The 18,886-nt window shown below is 51.1% G+C and overlaps 2 protein-coding genes across 4 annotated transcripts in view; one reads left to right on the forward strand and one right to left on the reverse strand.

Annotated features, from left to right (window-relative positions):
• The window catches only part of CYSTM1 (cysteine rich transmembrane module containing 1), a 72,075-nt gene extending 69,972 nt beyond the window's left edge, over positions 1–2,103 (forward strand). For all 3 annotated transcript variants that reach the window (XM_035338926.1, XM_035338924.1, XM_035338925.1), the window contains one exon: positions 1,617–2,103. In XM_035338926.1, coding sequence (XP_035194817.1) covers positions 1,617–1,723 — 107 coding nt within the window. In that variant the 3' untranslated portion in view covers positions 1,724–2,103. The remainder of the gene's footprint in view (positions 1–1,616) is intronic.
• Positions 2,104–4,248: 2,145 nt separating this feature from the next.
• PFDN1 (prefoldin subunit 1) overlaps positions 4,249–18,886 on the reverse strand; it is a 32,194-nt gene continuing 17,556 nt past the window's right edge. The window contains exon 4 of the mRNA XM_035338747.1: positions 4,249–4,470. Coding sequence (XP_035194638.1) covers positions 4,387–4,470 — 84 coding nt within the window. The 3' untranslated portion in view covers positions 4,249–4,386. The remainder of the gene's footprint in view (positions 4,471–18,886) is intronic.

Raw genomic sequence — 18,886 nt, forward strand, 5'->3', positions numbered from 1 at the left:
ACTGGACAGCTACATACCACCTAACCACTCAGCCTCCCTCCAAAGGACAGAATATGATGGGGGGAGAAAAAAAACTCGTGGGTTGAGATAAGGACAGGAAGATCACTCACCAACTGCAGACATGGGCAAAACAGACTCAGTAAACTAGATTAATTTATTGCTTCTTGGTAACAGATGAGGGCAGTGAGAACTAAAAGCAAGCTGAAATCACCAAGAGCCAACTGAGCGTTTATGGATTAGGATTAAAGGCAAAATGGGAATAGGTGACATTATAGTGGGTGTTAGCTACAGGCCACCTGACCACATAAACCAGGCACAGGAGGCCCTCTATTGACAGGTAGGAGTAGTGTCACACGTGCAAGCCCTGGTCCTCACGGGGACATGAACCACCCTGGCATCTGCTGGAAGGACAACACGGCAGGGCATAAGCACTGCAGGAGGTTCCTGGAGACCACTGCTGAAAACAGCCTCTTCCAAGTGGTAGAGGAGCCAGCAAGAACAGGTGCTCTGTTCCATCTCAAAGAACTTCTTCGGTATCTGGAGATCAAAGGCATCCTTGGACTCAATGATCTGCGTAGGTGCCTTCCAACATAGGATATTATGAGATTCTTGGATGCAGTGACCATGAGATAATGGAGTTCAGGATCCTGAAGGCAGGACAGAGGGTACACAGCAAGCTCACAACACCTCTGGGTGTGCAGATAGCAGACAATCTGCTGCAGCCTCCAAGGACAGACTTCCCAGCTCATTCTGTCCCCAGGAAATCTGGGCAGGAGACTGCTGGGATGCTGGCATTTCTTCTCTGGTTTTCCTTTTCTGGGGCCTGGCTCCTCCTGGAGCAGCATGTCTGATACCACCATGCTTACACCTCTGATGGCAACTGCAGCAGCACGTCCGTGGGTCGTGCTCGGTGTCAGTGATGCGATGCTTTCCAGCTGCTCAGTCCTTTCTGTCCCGGGACTCCGAGAGGTGGTGGACCTGAGCCTCCACTGGAGCACAGTTTGCTCTTCACCAGCACCATAAGCAGATGCCAGCTGGTCCTCTCTGTCACTGCAGACGCTGTTCTGGTGGTGGCACTCGGCAGCAGCTTTAAGCCCAGTGGGGAAAGCTCCCCACTGCCAGTTAGTAAATCAGGATGGCTGTTCCCAAACACTTGGTTCCATCCCTTTGGAAGGTCACTTCTCCAGGGAGACCAGGGCCCAGGGCTCGCTGGTTTCTGGGGGATGGTGACAGTCCCCTGCCCTTTAATGCAAGCTGCAGCCTGGTCAGGCTGTCCCCAGCCCGTTCCCTGTCTGGCTACAGCTGTAGCACGTGGTCCCCAGCCCTGTAGCTTTGGGCAGTGGTGGGAACAACCCTGACAATCAATCTGAGGAGAATGAGCCTGGCTCGTGGCTGTGCCTGCCACATCTGCTGGCAGGGGTTTGGAAACCTGGGAGCATCCCAGAGCACAGATATCTGAGCCTTTCAAACATCCTCTTGAAGGAGGATCACCTCCCTGCTGCAGTCCTTGGGGGATGCATAACTGCCCCTTTGGTCTCCTGCAGGCACGGGCAACCCAACCTAAATGCAGGGGAGCTGACGGGCACCTGACTGACTGAGCTCTCTTGTTCCTGCAGTGTACGTCGTGGAGGAGCGGCGAAGGGATGACTCAGGCGAGAGCGCCTGCCTGACGGCATGCTGGACCGCGCTCTGCTGCTGCTGCCTCTGGGACATGCTGACCTGACTCTGCTGAAGCCACCTCTCATACCTCTTACTGAGTGCTATGCAGTCTCCCCACTCCTCTCCTGACTCCTTTCTGTTACTGTAATCAACGCTCTGCTTTGCACAGCCAAGAGTTCCTGTCAGTCCTAGCGCCTTGTTGGGTGGGGGGTGCACTCCTTATTTTAGTAAGGGAAATCCCTTTTTAACATTTCTAAGACTTTTGTTGTAACTTTGAAGAATGTGCTCGTGGTGTATTTCAGCCAAAGGCATTCTGATGAAATGTATATTTATCAGTTGAAATTTTCCTAGTCCTAGAAATGAAGATATATGCAACAATTAAAGCCAACGGTTGATTTTCTTTGCTAGGTCACGATTGTTTCAATAAATCTGTCCTGTAGAGAGTGTGCTTCCCCCATCGCTGTCTGTTCTCAGCCTCCTGCCTGCACTGACTCTGTGGTGCAGCAGTGATGGACCTGGTTTCAAGCAGTTAGGAGGCCTGAGCCCACCTGGGTGTTTTCAGCATCATGCCCCTGCTGTAGAGCATCAGCTTGGTAAATGGATGGGTGAAAATAAATAAAGCCATGGATTAATTTAGTGCTGAGGAGCTGTCTGGGGCAATGGGGAGAAATCAGGCGTGTGGTACAGAACTGAGGGCTTCACCAGGGCCACAGCAAGCCTGGGCAGAGCCTTCCCCATTGCTATGCTCGGCCAACACTGGGCTTGGGCACAAGGGTGAAGCTCAGCCCCAGCTCTGTGCAAGGCAGCCCTTGCCACCGGGCTCCCCTGCCCAAGCCCAGTCTGCTCCGTGCCCAGGCCCAACAGAGATGGACACGTGGAACAGGGCAGACATCACACACTCACCTTCTGGACTTTGGGTTGGGGCTGTAGGGCTTGGCAGAGCCATCACAGCGCTGCAGCAGCCAGCAGGTGCCAGCAAGCAGCAGCACTGAACGTGGGAAGTAGATGGGGCTGCCAGTGTGAGGTTATGATAGAGCACACACACAGAGGTGCTCAGAGAGGCAACAGCAAGAGAAAGCCCCCCCCCCGCCCCCCCCCCCACCAGCAGCACCTTCCTCCCCAACACCCTGCCAGGCTACTCCCAGGCCCAACACAGTGTTCATTGGGCCCAGCTCCACATGGGTCCAAGGGCAGGCAGGAACCAAACCGAGGTGCAAACGCCTTGTCTGGGCCTTCCTCCAGGGCTGCTCCTGCGAAACCGCAGCCCCAGCATCCAGGCATGCCACCCAGTGCATGCATCACATCTCAGGCTATGGAGTCACTTGCTTGGAGGAACGTGTAATGGGATGCAGGGACAAAAATCATTCAGGCTGGCCCAGGACTTGCTATGGGAGGTTCAGGGGGCAGCAACCAAAAGGCGGGGAGGGGGTGATTTGGAGCAGATCATGTGTGGAAAAATAGCAAGGTAAGGGGATAAAAGAGCCAGGTGCATGTAAGTAACTGGCTGGGCAGCATGCTTGTCCAGCACCTGACCAGCACAGGCTGTCCCATCATTCAGGGTCTCTAAAGGGTCAGCTCTGCATGTGAGCGTAACTGTGTGTGTACAGGGACACGAGCACTGGTGGATGAGCTGTGGGAGCAGGGGTGTGCGTGTGAGAGCCTGTACCAGCAACTGGGGTAAGGCTGGGGCTTGTATGTCTGGATGCCAGCAGTTGGAGATGCTGGGCTCCAGGAGCAGCTGCTGGGCAGGCTGATGGGCTAAGCCCAGCTGCGGAAGGGCACCACCTTGTGCACACCCATGTCCATGCTGGTGGACTTCTGTCCTGTCCAGCCAGAGAGGGGACAGCCCTGACAGCAACCACCAGCAGTGTGCACCAGCCCAATGCTGTTTTTACTTCCCCAGTTCAAGGTGAAATGATGTTGGATCAGCAGCTGCTCTCATTGTCCTCCCCTCCCCACAAGTGCCAGCAAAAGTATTTGACTGCCCCGTGCCTATCGCACCAGGGCTGACAGCCAGACCTGGGCCATGGTGACGCACCTGGCTCTAAGGCAGGCAAGGGCTGTGCCCATCTGCCCAGCACAGTTCAGCCTCCCCAGAACACCAGCAAGCTGCCAGCTGGAGAGACCTGTGACAATTCCATTTTACAGCTGTAGGGGGAACAGGGAGGCCAGGCTCGTGGGCAGGCACCATGAAGGCTCCCTGTGAGCAGGGAGCGCACCACGGCACTGACCCTCCATGAACTTGGTGCCATGCTGAGGCTGCTCCAGGCCGGCATGGAGAGGAGGGAGCAAGGGATCGGGCTAACAGCCTGTGACCACCACGACAAAGTGACAACCCGCACTGGATCTGGAGATGCTTGTGACAGCCTCACCCTGCCAGCCAGCTCCACCACAGTTGGTGAGCTTGACTGCAGCCACACGATGCAAGGAGTGCTTTCACGAGCCCAGAGCCAGCAGCACCCCGTGTCTGTCAGGGGTGCGTGGAAAGCAGGCTCCCCCCAAGGACACCCACCCCAAGCCCTATCACTACTCCAAACTCCAGCAGGGAAGGCAGCTGCTGTGCAACACAGAGGCAGACGCCAGAGAGAATGAGCTAACGCAGCCTTTGTGGTGGAGTTTATTAAAACTGCCAAGTAACAGCCATCGTGTAGGTGGTGAGCAGCACCGGCAGAGCTGCCCAGCATCACCCAGAGGGTGCCACAGGCCTGCCCCACGGGAACCACGCAGCTACTGCGCCCTCCGGGCCATCAGCATTTCTCTGATGTTATCTTCTGCTTCCTTCACGCTTCGTTCCAGGTACGATTTCTTCTGCTGCAAGGCAGAAACCCAGAGGAGAGTTAATGTCCAGCCTGGCCCCAGCAGCACATGGGGACGATGGGGGCAGAGCCCCCAGCAGCCTGCTGAGGGCGCACACAGCACGGCGTGCTGCCCCAGGAGCGAGAGTCGTTTCCATTTCCAGAGGCATCCTGGAAGTGTTAATATTGAATTTTTTTTTTTTTTTTTTTTTTTGCCTGGGCGACGTTTACACAGAGTTTGAATTCTGTTCCTTCTGAAACCTTCTCCTCAGAGTCGTGGGACTATTTCAACAGCAGAGCTGCACGAAGTGTGTGACGTTAAACGTAGCAATGAAGAAAAGGAAATCACACCCCATAATGTTTGGAGCCCTGAGATAAATTAATATGCTGGAGCCTGCTTATGCTATCAGCAACTAACACTAGAACCCTTTCACACTCAGGTTAAAAAAGGCTCTTTTTCTCCCAGCTGGGTATTTTCAGAAACCAGACCCTCTTTTCTATCTGCCGCATGCTCAGAAATTCCCTGCCATCATCACAAAATGTGTTTCTTTAATCATCTTTAATTAGTCCAGGCTTGGCAGGGAAGCAGACCGAAGCTGTGCATCCCAAGATAGGAATTCAACATGCAGCATTTTTTCCTGCTGGTCTGGGTTCTCCTAGGTGACTGGAAAAATCTGCAATTGGCTCCCTTGACTATTTTCTCCGGGTTTCCAAACAACAGACACAACAGTCTCCCACGGATGCCAGGCCCACAGAAAGCATTCCCGTCCATGTGCTACCAGACTTAACTGCCGGGCGCAGGGAAAGCACCGCTCCAGCTGCTTGGTGGTGGGCTGGGGGGGAGCCTGAGGCAGGCTCCCGGGCAGTGGGCTCACCGAGGGATCAGCCAGCACCTTTCAGGCTGGCCGCACAACCTGCCAAGGCACACGCAGAGCTTCACAGGCTGCACCTGCCCGCACACAGGCCGTGCCCATGCAACCGCAGCACGGCGGTCCTTGCCTCAGCAAAGCCCACTGGGGACCACCGTGACGTGATGCTCCCAGCACAGCCCTCCCCGTGGGGGTCACAGCCCCAGCCCGAGCGAATGCTCCTTCACGCCGTCCCAGGGAGCTTGGTGCAGGTCCACCCTGAGGCTGAGCAAGGCACCAACAAACACTGGCAGGATTGTTCTTACATCACAGCAGGCCGAGCCTCAGCCTTGAGCATCCTGTCCCAGGCTCCACTGAACCCCCTCTACAAACTCCCACCAAAGCTTACCCAAGTGATGAGATGAGGGGAAATGGCCGCAGGTTGCACCTGGGCAGGTTCGGATTGCATATTAGGAGAAACTCCTTTACTCCAAGTGTTTTGCGGCATTGGAAGAGGCTGCTCAGGGAAGAGGTTGAGTCACCATCCCTGGAGGTCTTCCAGAAATGTGCAGATGTAGAACGTGGTAGCACGGCTTAGTGGTGGGCTTGTCAGTGCTAGGTTAAAGGTTGGACTAGATGATCTAGGAGGTCTTTTCCAATCTGAATGATTCTGTGGAAACTAAGAACAGCTACGGGGGACACGGGAGGTCCTCAGCACTGCTCAGCCATGCATGGGGAACTGCAGAGGGGGGACAAAAGGGTTAAAGCACGTGTTGCTTTGGGGTGCTCACCCCCAGCCACTGCCTTGCTGAAGCAGACCAGCACCCTGTGGCTCAGGTGTGGTGTGGAAACAGGGCACACACGGCCACCAAAAGCACACGCTGGCCTTCGCTGAGCAGTGCAGTCCCGATGGTTGTGGGCAAAGGGGGGGAAGGTGGGTGTGAGCCACATTTTTGCCAGATTGCAAAAAATGCCAAGTCAACGCTCCCCTGACAGTTCCCTGAATGATTCCTGCAAGAACACAGAGAGCTGGGCTGCATAATGCAGAAGGAAAATCCATCAGCACGCGGTAGGGCCCTGCTGCCATCACTCTGCATCCATCCTCTCACAGCTGACCCTGCAGCACCACCTCTGTGTACCCCTGCTGCGAGGACATCCCGTCCAGTCCCGTTTCTAAATACCGAAGGACTTTTATTTAAATAGCAAAGGTTGTTAACAAAAGCTATGGGTATGGTAAAGGGCTCTTCATCTCTCCCGCCTGTGGTCCCCCGACGCACGGGATCCCTCTTGCTTTTTAGAGCTGCTTTTCAGGAAACTGGTGGGAGAGGAAGTACCTTGTGGGTTACCACTGCTAGCGACTCGCCGGCGCAGCGCTGACGCTCCAGCAGGGCAGCACTTCTGCAACTGCCGCTGCGTTCTCATGCTGCTGCTGGAAGACGTTGATGGATTTCCCATCTAGGGAACTGAACGAGAAGGCTGGGAGGGGAGACGCGTCATAGACAGGCTGCATGTGCCTGCGCTCAGAGGAAGCTCCCAGAGCTGCAGCCTCCTTGCTCTGCTGGCTTTAGGAAGAGAGAAGCTTCAGCAGAGCTGATTTCTGTGTATTCAAGACATTTTTTTATATTAGTCTACGAAACAGACTTTTTGTGCTCTCCGTTCTCCACCTTTGCCCACCAGGAAAGAGACATTTCAAGAGATCACCTCTCTGCTGGCAGCCTGGCTCCTGCAGGTAGCACAGGGCCGGCCATGACGCACGGGGCAGCGTCTGCACGCAGACAGGGCCTGAGAGGCTTCAAGTAACGGTTTGGGGATCCTAACACCGGGGGGCTGCAAACATCCGCTGTTAGGAAACTGCACTGGAGAGTGTACACGGCCCCGTGTCACACACCCCTGTGCAGCTGTGTGTTCTGGGGTGCAGTGGGGGAGCAAGGCTGTTCGAGCTACACGGGGCATGGCAAGGGGACACTTTGTTAGGTAAGCATCACCTGCAGTCACGGGCTGGGCAGGATTTGGGAAATCTGTATTTTCCCTCGATCCCTCTCCTCGGTTATGCTGTTTCTAGCATAAAATGATGGGGAAAGAGGCTCTATGCTGGTCCTGATGCTTTTGCTCCTTTCTCCCAGAAGTGGTCTCCAGGCAGACGCATCCCTTCAGAGGCAGTGGCATCAAACCTCTTAGAGCTGGGGACAGCTGGGGATCCAGCTGAGAGGGAGCATCAAATGGCAAAGGGGACAGGTGGAGCAGCCACGCCAGGGACAAGGAAACAAGGCAGGAGCTAGGGGAAGAGGGCCGTGGGGAGCAGAGGCAGCACTTAACCTGCACTCCCCAGCACACCAGCACAGCCCTCCCATCGGATCAGTGCTCAAGGAGCCCCTGCTGCAGGGGCAGGCAAGGGAAACGCTGCACCCGCGGTTTGGAGTCTGAAAACTTTCTAAGCTGTTCTCCAGGCCGGCAGCGTGCAGCGCCAGGGCCAGCACAACAGCTGGCTCTCACCTGGACCAACGGCCCACATAAAGGAGGGTGAGAGGCAGACTGCCACGGCATTTTCCAATGTGCATGGCAGGAGCAAGGTGTTCCTTCCTGAGAAGCTGCAGCCTGGTTTCTGCTTAGGTAATCACAGGAGAACGAGCAGGAACTTACATGCAAAACCCTCCTCACCGCAATTACTGGGGTCTAGACAGGAAACTCTGTGTCTATCTGATACTCCTTCCTGGGGAGCAGCACCGTGAGCAAGCCCAGCTGACACATATTCTGCCTCGTCACACCAGCTCTGAGAAAACCAAGTAATGGGGCTGACAGCACAGCTCTGAAGTCATCCTTGAGGCTGTTCCAGTCCTGCCAGATCTGCTGGGCTGGCAGTAACTGCTGGCTGCACAAGAAACACCATCTGCAGCCTCCCAAAACCCCACCTCCAAGATCCTCCGAACTCGCTGTTGACCTGCAGCCCTACGGCATCTGACCCAAAGCACTGGGCACTAGGCTGTGGCTCTTCCCTCAGTGAGCTACGTCTGTTTTCCCGTGAAGAAGCATTTAGCGCTCCTAGCAGTAATCCTCTGCTGCATGTGCCAAGGCAAGTGCAGTTAGAAGCACATTTCCCGTGTGATGCCAGAACTGTACTGCTAATTTTGGTCTCTAACGAAATCGAAGGCTGCTGAGAGACTCCTTCCCCAGCACGTTAACCCCAGTGCTCACCAGCCTGGAGCCCGACCTGCCCACGGTAGCACACTGGCCCTGCGTGGTGTGCACATGGAAAGCTGCCGACTTTGGAAGCTTCAAAACATGCACACTGCAGATTCAGAGCTCTTATCTGCACCCACACCGTTAGGGCCAGAAACTGTCCTCTAACACAAGAAAAACACCACCCAGCCAGCCAGCCTGCAAGCCCCAGTGTGCCTTTGGCAAGACAAAGCGGTTACCCGAAAGAGAGAGACACACGACTGCCTGAGTCATGGAGCCTCAGGGTGGGACTGAGGAGGACTTGCTTTGGAAAGCCAGCAGGTAAAGGTGACACACACCGTTCTGCTCCCAGCCTACACCATGGCCTGCAACAACCACCGCCGCGCTCTGCAGTGAAGCTGGGCACCAGTGAGGCGCCGCCGTCTCACCAGCAGTTACAGGCAAAGCGTGGCAAACGAGCAAAGGAGGAAATAAAGGGAGCGTGGCAGAAAGAGGTGAATTTGCCGGTTCTGGCTCACAGCCGTCATGGGTTTAAGCCAGGTTGGATGGGGCTTTGAGCAACCTGGTCTGGTGGGAGGTGTCCCTGCCCATGGCAGGAGGTTGGAACTGGATGACCTTTAAGGTCCTTTCCAACCCAAACCATTGTGATTCTACACTGGAAAATACACGTCTTGAGTGTCGCTGAAGAGGCAGAGCTTCTGGAGACCCCTCTGCCACGCTGCAGCACTCAGCCAGGGCAGCCAGCAAGCACCCCCCGCTCAGCATGCGATTTGCATAGCACCAAAAGCCCCCGGGGTTCCTGCGCTCACCAGCCTGCCTCTGCCTCCCCGCTGTTCTCAAGGTTTCATAATATCACTTTGTTTTCACTGTGCTGCCCCTGATCACCAGTTCCAGCAGCTCCCACACAGGGAGGAATGACCTGAGGCTGCAACCACCACTGGCGTGCCAGAAGCCTCTTTGCTGCAGGAGCAAGGAACCGAAGCAGGAGGCTGCCTTGAAAGCAGCTGAACACACGTAGGAAGGTAACACGGTTCGCCGTAACGAGTTTCCAAGCATGCAGCTTGCTCATCATGCACACCGAAATCTAAACAGCTCCAGCACAGGACAAACTCTGGCACCTGCACTTGGCCATACCACAGGCTGTTATTCACCACTTCCCATCTCACCCGTTATTTGGGGTGACAGCCTGCAGGCAAAGCTGCCCGTAGGGTTGAGCTGCCCAACGCCTTCCAGTGGCTCAGAGGTCCTGCTAAGGCTCTCCTGCTCCCTGACTGCAGAGGCTTTGCCTTGCTCACCTCACCCCTCCCAAGTCTCGGGAGCATTCCGCACTTCCAGGCTCTACTGCAGCCTTCCAAAACTCTGAGCATGGAGTAAGGGGGGGGCACAGCACGTGGTAACCTGTCCATGTTTTCAGTAGAGCTCCACAAAGTAAAACTGCTACCTCCCACGTGCTCAGAGGAAGATGCAACCAAAAAGATGACCGGCTTCTGCCACTGCCACATCAGACAGCGTGTCGTGCTCACAGGGAGTCTACAGAAGGAAGAGAGAACAACTGCACAGCTTCTGGCTAGCATCCCCAGCAGCCCTCCCGCAGGGCAGTTGCTTCACAGGATGCCCGCTGTGACCCCAGGGAGGCCACCCGCAGCTCACAGGCAGCCCCGTGCCCCCCAGCAGCCGCCCAGGCCCACGCTCAGCCTGGTGTCCTCTGTGCCTCTCCTGGGGACAATGCGCAAGCGCTTGAAAGCGGCACCTTGAGCGGCCTCAGTCAGGAACTAGGTAAGGCAACACCCCCAAACCTTCAGCTGCTGCTCACGCTTCTGTCTGATGTGCAGAAGAGAAACGAGTCTATGCCCTAGTGATTACACGTAAAGTGAAACGAGGCCATAAACTCTAGCTGCTGCTATTACCCTGTGCCACGGCTCACCCTGGTACTTCACTCCCTGTCATAGGTAAGCTGCTGCCAGCACGCTCCCCGACCAGCTCTGCGCTGTTTGCTCTCAGCAGCTGCTGCGGAAATAATAGATTTAATGCAAATAAACCTGCAGGTCACAGCCCCGAAGAACAACAGGAGCTATGGGTAACAGACATAGCTGGTGACCTTCTGACACGGCGTGAACTTCCCACCTCCACTGGTGTTGCATCACGCTGCAAGAAACCAAGCCTTTGTTGAGAGGCACGGTGACACATCCAGGCTGTGCATTCCTGGCAGATTAAAGAGCCAGCATCCACAAATGCCACAGCAAGAAAAAACTATTATTCAGCTCCTCATGGACTGGATTTAGATGATCAAGGCCATGTGTTCCCACAACGCTGTGATTTAGACACCTCTGTCTTCAGAGTCTGCCAGCATTGGCCCCACCAGCACATCTTCTAAGCACTGTCCAGGGTGGGTAACTCAGTGCAGTGGTTCAAGGCAGGCGTGCTCAGCTCCAAAAGACAGCACAGCCCTTCTGTTCTCAGCAAGAAACCAATGTACAACAGCCAAAGTCTACTCCTGTTGCATAATGCCCAGCATTCACATGTAAACTCCCTTTTTTAAGCAGTGGTTTATCATTCAATTCCTATTCCTTTTGCTCTTTAAATTCCACTCTTTTCTCTTCACCTCAGCAACAAAAAAAAAACATCTGTTTCCACCCCGGCCTGCAAACACATATGTGAAGTGCACGAACCCAAACAAAAACGCCTGCATGGAAATTTAAGGATCTGGTATTGGAACATGCCTCCTCATTTCAGGCCTAAAAAAAATAATTAAAAAAATCTGCAATCCCTAAGTTGTGAGGATGAAACAAGTGGGCAGGTTCCCTCCTAGAGAAGACCTCCCGGTGGCTTACAGCGCGCTCAGCTGCTGGCATGCTGCTCCCGCGCTCAGAAGGCTGTTGTGGAGGAATGCCACAGAGTCTTCAGGCATGATGCAGTGCTTCAAATAGGAGCCTTGATATAACTCATCTTGTGACAGTCTCAATAAACCTGCTAGCCTAAAGTTTCTGTATCTCCCAAAGTTAACCCGGGTCATTTTTGGCATTCCTCACGGGCTCTGTGTGTGCACTCTTTGGGAAAGTGATAAGTAGATCCCCAGACAGAGCTGGGTGCACACGCTCATCTGTGGAGGGATCTTCCCAAGAGGGAAGAGAGCTGTGCTGCCAGCGCAAGGGGGGCCAGGCAGCGGCAGCAGCACATCTCTCTTACTCAAGGGTCACTGCTGCTGCTGGGATGGTTGGAATCACCCAAATAGCTCCCGCCGGAGAACAGCACACTGAGCCATCACCATATGCTGTGGCACGTCGGGTATTCTGGTCAGCCTCAAACCACTGAAGATGGTGTGCCTAAGGCGTTTGTTGAATGTCATTTCCATTTGAAACTCATAAATGGTGAAGAGGTGGACGTGCCAAACAGCAGCCAGCTGTTCCTGCTCGGGGAGAAACTACTCGACAGTGGGCACCACTGTCAGGGCTGGGTGGGTGAGCCCCACGCCCTGCTGGGTCCACCCAGCACCGCTCCTCACCCAGCGCAGCACATGTACACATTGGGAATTACACACTACAGCAACCACCAAATATTTAGATACTCCTCAAGACTTTCCAAGCACGGTTATTGCTCTCAGGAAGTTGCCTAGTTTGCTCAAGAGCGAACTGCAATAGGAAGGGAGTACAGCTAGTTTCTGATGACAGCTGCTGACAGAAGCACGATGATGCCATTCACCTAGGAGGAGAAGTGATGATTCACATCCCTGGGTTTTCCCTTAGCCGCTCATTCCAGAAGGCCATGGGGACTCCTGGTCACTTCAAAGCCATCTGGATTACAATTAAGAGCAGAGGCTGTCCCAGGTAGAAAGGAGACCTAGCATAACAAGTGTATTTGCCAACTCCGGAGGATCTTTAGAAGCACCTGCCCAAAGAATTGCTGGTGCAAATCTGCCTTCATCATGTACTGATCCTACCTACAGTACTACCAGAAGGGCTTCCAGCATCATTATTACAGGGCCTTGAGACGACGAGGAACATACTCTGAAAAAACTAGTTTGGACAAGCATTCACTGCTTTCCAAACACGGTACTAAGGAGGCAACCCTTCGAGAGAAGATGGGGCAAAGTAACAGGCAGGAGAACATACCTGCAGAGCAGCCTGTCCAAAGCCCCAGCCCATCTTGGAGCATGCTTCACATTAACTGTCAGGTCAGCCACATGGCAGAGTATTAATGAGAGGTGGAGACAGGTGCTTGCCACAAATGGGAAGTGACAGATCGCTCCGGTGAACTTCTGCACCCTCGCCTGACGTTTACTACAAAAGGAAGCTGACTGGGAACGTTTCAGTAGGTGGCAGCAAGAAATACATTATCAACTCAGAAGACTCGCTTTAGGATACGTCTTCTTGGAAAAGCGCAACACAATACGCCTGACCAGACGCATGACAGCAGAGTCAGGCCAAATACAAAGAATTCAGGGAGGCAAAACTTACCCAGATTCTGAAAATCCCCACTTTCTGCACGGAAATGTCCCTCACCAAACTGCATCTTGCAAAATGTGCTAAGTTCCTTAATTTAGTGCTTGGGTTTTCCTGCAGCCAGTGTGGCAGATCGGAGCATCTCCTAGCAATGTGACTTTTGTAAAATCACACCATATCTTTCATCCAGATATTACAGCTCAGGCCAAATGAGGCCATTTTTTGACGTAAAATTACTTCTGCAAATTTCAGAGACTCAGAGAGCAACAAGATGTGAACTCCCAACTAACCACCATCCCGTCAACCCTTCCCACAGCCAAACTGGACACCCTTGGACTTGATTGCCTCACAGGCAGAGCGGGCACTGCCACATCCCCACTAGGAACACATTTTCAGGCAGATTAGAAGAGTAAACCAGGCAGTGGCACAGGGCCAGCAGGAAGTTGTGACAACCTCCCTGCGTACCCAGCAAGCAAGGTGTGGTTTTGCAGAGCTGACTCAGGGCTGGGTCAGGTCTCTCACACGTAGGAGCACGCTTTCCAAATAATGGCTTCCTGTTCTCCCCAGGCAAGCCGGGGGGCTGGGGGTGCCAGATACAGATAATCCCCCTCCCCAGAGCCACAGAATTGTCTGGTACAAAGGACAGCAAGGAGTGACTGCATGGGCCTGGTGACTCAGGCAAGTGCAGCGGCACTGGTTTTGTGACTAACTATTACTCACACGAAGAGGAATTCGGAGGGACCCACATCCAGCTATCCTCATTGCTTTGGATACTTCCGCAGCCATAAGTACAAAGGAAAGCTTTGACAATGAATCAGACCCTGATTTAAAATGACAAAGAAAGACTTATCTATCAAGTTTGTGTTCAAATGATTTCAATGTATTCACAAGAGCAGTTTAACGCTAATCAGAGGAAACAAACAACTTTCAGACCCAGATGACTAAATGTAGGCTCCTGGATGGACAAACCATTTAGACAGAAGAAGGTTTATTTTTCTATTAATGCGTAATGTTCTTCACTGTTCCCTGAATTACAAAGAAATGCTCGTGTATTGGCAAATTTTACTTTGAAAAGCTTTTTCTGTTACTTTTTTTTGTCAGAGCAAAACCCCAAATCCTAAACTTCTAGGATAAATGTATTTTTTAAGGATCTCTGTAAGTAGGCTCTGAAGGATTTAAAAGTAAACAATCAACATTCATGTTCATTATTCTCCTGCTTTCAAAATCTACAGTTATCCACCTAAAATTAAAGGGGGGGGAGGAGTTGCCAAATTCCAGTTTGCCCTTGTTGAGGCCTTTGCCCTCTCAGCTGCTTTGTGTGCTTAATCTGCAAGCTGTAGTGCAGTGGAGAGTAACAAATAATCACTAATTAACTAGCTCCTTGCAAAAATTGTGGAGTTTTGAAAACTTCTTGCTGTGAGTGATTGCTCCAAATGAAAAATCCAGCCCTGTAAACGTGTATCATACACATGTGACTTGAAATACAAATCACTCTTCATAAAAATATGGTGAGGTGTTAAGCTTTCATAAGCCATCCCACGTCTAAACCAGTGGAAGATCCTTTCAGAGAGCTGGGAATTCCCTCTCAGATGTGATGATTTTGTTTCTACATCTGAAAGGTTACTAAGCATTTTGCAACCAGTGACTTGTGCACTAATTAACACAGTACAAGCCTAAGTATGTTCTGCTTTGAAAATTGTTTTGATCTTCATCTAACAAACCTAACATAGGAATCAGGACCAGTGTTAAAACAAACCAAAAAAAAGAATACACCTTCTTTCTTGCAGTTACCAAAGAGTGTCTGTTCCCATGTAAAGCCGGAGGATGCTAACTGCAAACAATTCCCTTACATTTGTCTGGGATGAGAGTGAAATTATGTGATCTGGATAAAAGAAAAACAGCGTAAAGTACATGTAAATCAGGCTGGAAGAAAACAATCCTCTTACTATTTTCACTTTCCACAAATGACTGTAAGATCAAACGTGTGCTTTACACAATTAAGTCATCAGTCAGATTCACCCACAGCCTCAAGAGCAAGAAACAAGCATGCTATTCGTACTATCACCAGCAGAGACAATATAGGGGACAGAAGCAATTAGTGAAGCATTAGCTATGCCCAAGTGTTTACCTTAACTTTGTATGATCCCAGTCCAGAGGGCTTCTCCATAAAGAATGGCTTTGTGCCAGGAGTGGTAGCTAGCTGTGTCCATTACTCTCTCAACTTTTTCACCTTATTATTATTTCAAGGCCTATTTTGCTCATTGCTCCAAGTATTTCCCCTTTCAAAACTGGAAATGAGAATGCAGATTCTCCTCCTGCACTGTAAAACAGACAGACCTACTGGGAAAAAAAAAATGAGCTTCAGTACTCCCTTCTTCAAAATGAGCATGTCAGTGGAGAACAGATGCATGCCAACAGCTCTGCCTGTGCTCTGCTCTTACGGGAGTGCCTGTGGATGCTCCCTGGCTGACAGTAAGCTTCAGCAAGCAGCTAGACTTCATGTCATCCAAAAGCAAGCTAAGATTCTAGGCCTGTCTTAGGCTGAAAAGCACAGGTGAGCCCTCACTGAAGGCACACTCAGGCCTGGATGTGAAGAGCAAACAAGGTCAAGGTGAAATGTATTTCCCAGAAACATCGCCAAGCCCAAAAGTCAGCACCCAAAACAAAAAGGCCCAGATACACGCTGCCTTGGCCATCCAAAGCCTGGTGAGGCTCTGCTGCTCGTTTATTATACACCAACCTCCACAATTTGCAGAGCTCCCACAGCTTCCTCCTAAAAGATCTATGCAAGCCCAGCTGTTAATCATACACGTTTAATTCACTTCTACACTGTCTGTCCAACACCATCGGGTGCCCAACACAGCAAGCAGAGGTTGGAGATAATGTGTAGGAATAAGTGACCCTCTGAAAGCATTTCTTTTTCTCGTGCCTGTGGTGAGCATCTGGACTCAAGGCCTCCTGACAGCCAGGGAAAGCTAATGAAACTCCGAGGTGCGATTCAGGGACGAGAGGAGGAGATACGGCCGCTCCAAACTCCCAGGCACCAAACGCTGCAAAGTTTGATAGGAGGGAGATGGGGGGTGGGCAACAAATTCAGTAACTTCCAGGGCAAGCAGCTTAAGAAAATAAAAATCAAATTAGCTCCACAGCAATGCTTCAGAATAGCAATCCATCTGTGCTAGGGAAACTTTGTATGTTTGCAAACTACAGCTGCAGCTGAGCTCCCAGTTTGCATGGATGTGGTGTGCAAACTGTGCCAGGGATGGTTCCGGCTTGGCTCCTGTACGAAGCAACGGTGATAAAAGCCTGCCAAACTTCCTTAAAGCAGATGAGGCCATAAAGCCAAAAGCACTGAGACCAGGTCAGGGTTTGATCTCTATACACACACTTAGGGTTGTCCTTAGAAGTAAGGGGCTGTTTCTGTGACAACGTATGTTTAAATCACGTCCTAGGTGCATGCACATATGCCAGCAATGGAATGAGAGAGAAATATACTCATCCAAGGTAAAAGCTGCTCTAGGCTAAAGCACAGAGGGCTAATTCCTGAAGCTTCTCTCCAAAGCAAACAGGACCATTCCTTAGTTTCCCCTATTTATTTAAAAAGCCCACCACGTGTTCCTGGGCACTGGCCTATCCCATGCCACCCACGAGGATGAGAGCCTCTGTGCTGCAAATCCCAGGAAGAAATTGGTCCAACCTGCGAAGGGCCTAACAATCGCTACCGTCTGATGGCTGCATTGTGTCTGCAAAACGCACCAGAAATCTTGCGTTCACATCGTTAAAGCTACCCCCAGAACTGGCCTACACGTTATCAGCTTTAGCATAAAAAAACAAAAAACAAAGGACCATCCAGAGAATTGCTTTAGGAGTAAATCTAAGACCATTTGGAGCAAGTCCATCCCGGCCATACATGCTCAGAGAACAAGAGGCACCAACTCTCAGACTCTCTCCCCAGCCACACCTTGCCCACTTCAATCTCCGTTCCCCCAGGGAACAAACACATCAGCACGGCAGCCAGCAGAGACACCCTGCAGGGCTCACTGAGAAAAGGGGCGCTGCCGTTACGCCCCAGGGCTGCACAAGGCCATCTTAAAGCTCCGAGAGAACAAGATTGGAGAAAGGGCTGCCTAGTACAAGCAAGTTCGCATCCAGGCCGCACTGGGGAAGAGCTGTTGTTAACTCTGACATCTGATCACCAAAGGGCACTGTAACCCCATGACATTACGACTTTACCAGGAAACGGCCCTACAAAACCACCTAAGCATTTACACGAGAAGCATCGTGGTGTTTGAGAGAATATTTTTTCTTCATCATGAACAAGAGCAAAAAAGTTGTGTGTGGGATGAGCCAACTGGACACGGCATTGTAGGGATCAAAGGAAGGATTTCTGAATTAGAGATCTAGCACTTGGGTGTACCTTCTACCTCTATATTTTCAACTTCAGACAGACAGAGAAGAAACCAACTTTAGCTCCACAGCATTAAATACTCAGTCTCCATACACATGTGTAAAAAAACTGCATGGGAAACAGGCACACAACAATATTATGGTCAGAGCTTTAAAACCCATATCCAATTCCACAAAAAAGCTGCAGGTTGCTGTTGCCCTTTGCGCGAAGGAGCTAAATTCAGTGACACACAGTCAAAGCTGCCCAGCACAGCCTCCCCCTTATTTGTTATTTTTAGAAATTTAGTCTGACAACGCCTGACAACTAAACATGCTCAATATAGCAGGAGAGAGGGGGATTATCAGATATTATCAGAGAAAACGCACGGCAATAATCACTTTCTCCACCCCTAATGAAGAATCAATTTTCCATGTCTTTATAATATCAGAGTTTGTTCTTTTTAAAATGCCACATTTAAAAACAGAATCCATCTAGCCCTACAATGGAAACGGATAACATTTCCTGAAACAAAGCATTGTTCCACCCCTCACATATCATGTTTCCTTAAAAACAAGGGAAGAAAAACATTACTTGGTTTTTCTCTTAATACTGCACAAACATTGCTGAGCTAAAAAGAGTCTGTGCTCATCCCTTTAGAATGCTTTCAAAATAGATTTAACACATACCCCTTGTACTGTGAAACACAACAAGAATTTGATATTATCAGGACTGGAAAAATCCAATCGCTGTGGCTAAGCAGAAAGCTTCCCAGGCGAGGGCATGAGCCTATGCCATCAACCTCTGCAAGATCCAAGGCCCTTGGAAGCTTCACTGGCATAGCCTTTAGGCAAGCATGTGCATTTTGCAAGCAAGCCTGGGCAGTTTATTTAGATTCCAAAGGATTATACAAAAGTTGTGAAGTTAAGTTTGCTAAATGCATATATATGCACACATTCATACCTTACCTTGAAGGAAAAGGGGAAAGCTACCCTGCTTTTTCTGCGGATTAACTGACAGGCTACACATTTATCCTCTTATTTGTATTCATCTATACCCCTTTGGGCATTTTCAGAGACACGGTGACGCAGTTCCCCTCACAAAGTACACTGAGCACATATTCCAGCACAGTTTTTTTCCACAGCTCTGTACAAAGACAGTTTGGGTTCTCCTTGCTGCTTTGCCGTGCAAGGAGCTGGAGGAAGCACCAGCCTGGTAGTATCACACTAGTTTGTGATGCTGCCATAAAAGAGACAATGTAACTTGAACAGCTGAGAAACCCAGCAGGAAGGAATAAGGTAAAGAGTAACTTCAGTCATTGATTGCAGTAGAAAACATCTGAGGAAAGAAAAGCTTTCAAACCAAAGGCAAAATCCTTTTCTGTTTTCATAGTTCATTTTGACAACTGAATGTCACAAAACCCAGCTCACATCTCTGAAGCAGATTAAAGCACATGTTTTCATAAACAGCCAGTACTTAGGAGATCTCCTTACTACACGGCTGGACAGATTTACAGACGAGCTTAGCTGCGAGCTGAAACTTCTGTGCTGTGCTCCTCCAGGAACAGAACCGAGCTAGCGGTGA

The sequence above is a fragment of the Oxyura jamaicensis genome, chromosome 13, assembly GCF_011077185.1.
Source record: "Oxyura jamaicensis isolate SHBP4307 breed ruddy duck chromosome 13, BPBGC_Ojam_1.0, whole genome shotgun sequence".
Taxonomy (NCBI): Eukaryota; Metazoa; Chordata; class Aves; order Anseriformes; family Anatidae; genus Oxyura; species Oxyura jamaicensis.